The sequence below is a fragment of the Cebus imitator genome, unplaced genomic scaffold, assembly GCF_001604975.1.
Source record: "Cebus imitator isolate Cc_AM_T3 unplaced genomic scaffold, Cebus_imitator-1.0 Scaffold18, whole genome shotgun sequence".
Classification (NCBI taxonomy): domain Eukaryota; kingdom Metazoa; phylum Chordata; class Mammalia; order Primates; family Cebidae; genus Cebus; species Cebus imitator.
The window spans coordinates 8540438-8544982 of record NW_016107333.1 but is presented as its reverse complement, the minus strand read 5'-3'; the positions used below and the strand labels follow the sequence as shown (position 1 = coordinate 8544982).

Genomic DNA, 4545 nt, shown 5'->3' with positions numbered 1-4545 from the left:
AAACCCACATGCTAAACCAAGCAACGGCTCAGATCTCTGGGTCAGCATCTCCGCTCCAAGCAGGACAGTCCACAGGGCAGGAGCTTCCACGGGGGCCTGGCAGGCAAAGCCGGGGTGCGAGCTGGAGAGCCTGGGACTGGGTTACAGGTGTTGATGCCTCACCCCTGTGCAGGGAGGGGACAGAGCAGCCAAGGGGCTAGAATACCCCCAAGCTCCTCTCTGCAGCATGGGCCGCAGGTGCGCGCGCTCTCTCTCTCTCTGTCTCTCTCTCTCTCTGTCTCTCTCTCTCTCTGTCTCTCTCTCTCTCTCTGTGTCTCTCTCTGTCTCTGTCGTCTCTCTTTCTCTGTCTCTCTCTCTGTCTCTCTGTCTCTCTCTCTCTCTCTGTCTCTCTCTCTCTCTCTCTCTGTCTCTGCCCTTTTTTCCCTGGTTGTAAGGAACCACTCAGCACCCCCTACCAGCCCCCCTAGTATTGTGGATTAAACAAACAGCTTTTTCACAACGTTGAGTCCTACGTGGCTCCTCGTTTCCTTCCTGCCTCCAACCTCATGTCCTGGGCCTCAGGACAGCGTTTCTCCAAGTGTGGTCCGGGGTCCCTGTTTGCAGGACAGGGGAAGCTTTACAGAGAAAGTGAAAAATCTTGGCAGGGTTTTAGAGGATGAATAGGAATTCATCAGGGAGATATGGGAGGAGAAAAGCATTCCAGGAAGCAGGAAGAGCCACAGCAAAGGCACAGACTCAGAGAGAAGAGAGTATGTTCTGGGAACTTCCAACCGCTTGGAACTTGCTAGAACAAGGGGAGAGAAAGCAGGAGATGAGGTCAGCGGAGAAGGGACCATAGCGGGTTTGAAGTGTCAGACTGAGGGATGGGGGACGCAGGAAGCAGAAGCGCTCTGTTCTGAGGATTGCTGCTGGATTTTCTGTAAGGAAATAGCTAACATTTTTATTCCAAGTGCTTACCATGTGAAAGACACTGTGTGCTAAATGCTTTCCAGATATTAACTCATTTATCCCTCAACTCTGTGAAGTAGGGGTCATCATGCCCATTTATCTGATAAGAAAACTGAGGCACAAAGAGGGTATGTTGATTGCCGAAGGCCACGCTAGCCCAGGCAGTTAACCACTGCACTCAGCAGCCTCTCCTGGACACCGTGCCCCAGGTCACCAGGTGTCGTGGGCCTGCCGTTGGCCTCTCTGCCTCAGGGCTCTCTGTGCTCACCCAGGTCTGGTCTGGCACCCGCCACTTGCTGCTCTCTGACGCCTGGGAAGATGGCTGGCCCGTGGACCTTCACCCTTCTCTGTGGTTTGCTGGCAGCCACCTTGATCCAAGCCACCCTCAGCCCCACTGGGGTTCTCATCCTCGGTCCAAAAGTCATCAAAGAAAGTAAGTTTTGGCCCTCCGGACCTGGCCGCCCTAAGACAAGGGGGAAGGTGGAGCAGCTTCCCAAAGGAAAGAGAGAGCTCCTCATCACGGGGGCGGTGCAAGGCATGGCTGAAACCCCAGGACTTGGGCGAACATGAGTGAGTTGTAAAGGTCTGGAGTGTCTGTGATCTCAAGAGTCCACGATTCCAAGATTCCCTTCTTAAATTCCACAATTCCAAAACCCTGAGCTTCCACAGCCAGCAGAAGGGGCATGCAACCACTGAATGCAGTGACGCAGCTGCCCCTCCCCCTGCCCTCACCTGAAATTCCATCCTGAGAGCACCCCCTCTTAGTTAAACCTAGCGTGTTCCTTGTCCCCACAGCAGAGACCCTTGACTGTGAGTGTGGCGGCCTGGATCCCAGGCACAATGTCTCACTCTCCAGCGCGGGGGCACTGGGCCCGTCCCTGGGCCTCGGCTTCCTCCTCGGGACACAAATAAGAGGGCCAGCCTCTCCTCACTGGGTCACCGGAATTGACTAGAGCTTTATGGATACTGTGACCACACTTCCCAACTCAGCACTTCTGATGCTGTGGACCAAACAGCTGTTTATGGTGGGGGGGTGTCCTGGCCATGCAGGATGTTTAGCAGCCTCCTTAACCCAACTGTGACAACCAAAAAGGTCCCCAGGCATTGGCAAATGTCTCTTAGGAGACAAAATCACCCCAATGGAGAACCACTGCTCTAAAGTGTCATTCCCTTAGAGGGGACTCATCTGTCAGCTCTGGAGAGCCACCTGAGCACTCAGAGGACCAGACCTCTGCATTCAGGGGACTAGGGCCTGGGTCATGGCCACAGGGGCAGGAGCAGGTCCTGCGGACCCAACAGGCTCTGTAGCCAGTGGATGGAGTCCCAAGTAAGGACAGGAAGCAGCGAGCTCTGGGAAGCTGGAGGGAGGCAGACGTGGCTGGGTCCAAACTATGAAGCTCAAGCCTGTGGAATTTCAGCCAGAAGGAGCTTAGAGATGAATAATCATGCTTTAGGCTCTCCTAAAAGAGTTGTATGCAAGTGGTTGGTTTTGACGGTAATCCCAGAAACACCTACAGGAGTGTGGGGAGGCAAGGCAGGGAAGGGAAGGCATCCCGAGCATTTCCAAGCCGGGTACCACTGTGGGGACTGGAGCTCAGTCCTGCCTAGCAAATGCATCTGTTAGGGTCAATCAGAAGACAGAAACCACACAGTCATCCCAACAGGTAAGTTTAATGTAAAGAAGTATACCAGGAGATTGGAGGAATGGGGAATTGACTAAGAGGGAAGAGAGAGCGAGCTCTAAAGGATACCCTGGGGATGAAAGGGGTAGCCAAGGACAGAGCAAGCTTACAGGCAAAGAATCCTCCCCAGCCCTCACTGCAGAGGGTGTGGTTGAAGCCCAGCTTGTGGTCGAGAAGCTTGCTGGCTTGTCCCAGGCCAGAGCTGGGCCACAGTTGGCAAACTGAGGCTAGTGGGCAGAGAACTACCTGCCAGGGAGCCGATGAAAGTCTCTGGGAATCTGCCCCTGGAGGAGGGGGCCTGCTGTTAACTCACAGGGAAGCTATCTCTGGGAAACCACCTAGAAGCTAGCCAGGGTGCCCGCAGAACTCACTCGGCAAAAGCCACTGGGCAGTGGCACCATAGGAACCTGGTAAGAGGAGCACACCAGCGCCATGAGGGGAAGCCCCTTCCTCCCCCACACCCCTCCAGAGCCTCCACTGAAAAGGCTTAACATTGTGCCAAATGGCAAAGAAGAAACGTTCACAGGGCCCAGCTCCATTACCACAGCAGGCAAAGTGGGTGGATTTGCAGCTAAGAGGCTATAACACAGGAGCTCTGAAACACAGTGAGGGACACACATCTGAGCCATCCTGACTGAGGGGTGAGGGAGCTGAGGTATTGATACACCAACTCTCATCAATCACTGGCTGAGGTCTGCTCCTGGGGCGTCAGCTCTCCAGCACCTCTAACCTGCTCTGCACAGGAGCCAGATGGGCTCCAGCTGCTCATGGCTGGGACCAGAATCCAGGGCTCCTGACCTGTATGCCTCTGTCCTGGCCCCTCCCTCCTCTGCGCAGCACCTGAGGCTTTTGGACCATAAACCTGTAGAATATGGATGCCAGGCAATTGTTAACAAGTGTGCTCTGGCAGCAAAACAGCCCCAAACAGGGCTTTGTAGGTTCCCTGCCTCTTGGCGCTGGAAGTGCTTGCCACTGACTATGGGGGACGAATGTAGGTCCAAGTGCTGTGTGTAGTGGCTGACGCTCCCCACAGAGGCTGGCAATGCTTAGGCATGTGAATGACCGCAGCCTCACTCCTGATGTGAAAACGACCCATTTGGGCCACTATTCTCAAGGCTACATCTACACTGTGGGGACTGGCAAGCTGGTCCTGACCTCCACCACAGCAGAGATGGCTGCACCCTCGCCTTATCTCAGGGAGCCCCAAGTGATACCTCTCCCCCGCCTGGAGCCCCCACCAAGCCTTCCTTCTTGCCCCTCCTCCCGGGCCCTAATTCCTGGGGTCTGCCTCCAGAGCTGACACAGGAGCTGAAGGATCACCACGCCACCAGCATCCTGCAGCAGCTGCCGCTGCTCAGTGCCATGCGGGAGAAGCCAGCTGGGGGCATTCCTGTGCTGGGCAGCCTAGTGAACAACATCCTGAAGCACATCATCTGGTGAGTGGAGAGGGACCACACCAGGAGCTAGCCCCTGCCCACACCTCTGCCCAGGACACACTCTGCATGCTCAGTCAGCAGGTCTGCAAGCGTCGACTTGTGTCAGATCACAAAGAATGGATCAAACCAAGCCTCTCCCTCCAGAAGCTCCCAGAATAGTTAACAAGAACATATATAACAACAACCAGAGCAAGGCCGGGCACAGTGGCTCATGCCTGTAATCCCAGCACTTTGGGAGGCCAAGGCGGATGGATCACCAGAGGTTAGGGGTTCGAGACCAGCCTGGTCAACATGGCAGAACCCTGCCTCTACTAAAAATACAAAGATTACCCTGGCATGCTGGTGGGTGCCTATAATCCCAGCTGCTAGGGAGGCTGAGGCAGAAGAATCACTTGAACCCAGGAGGCAGAGGTGGCAGTGAGCCGAGATCATGCCATTGCACTGCAGCCTGGGCTACAGAGTGAGACTCTGTCTTAAAA

The 4545-nt window shown here is 55.1% G+C and overlaps 1 protein-coding gene across 1 annotated transcript in view; it reads left to right on the top strand.

Annotated features, from left to right (window-relative positions):
• The window catches only part of BPIFB1 (BPI fold containing family B member 1), a 27399-nt gene that overhangs the window by 1814 nt on the left and 21040 nt on the right, over nucleotides 1-4545 (top strand). Inside the window, exons 2-3 of the mRNA XM_017514273.2 lie at nucleotides 1221-1381; nucleotides 3925-4066. Of these exons, the coding sequence (XP_017369762.1) occupies nucleotides 1267-1381; nucleotides 3925-4066 (257 nt within the window). The 5' untranslated portion in view covers nucleotides 1221-1266. The remainder of the gene's footprint in view (nucleotides 1-1220; nucleotides 1382-3924; nucleotides 4067-4545) is intronic.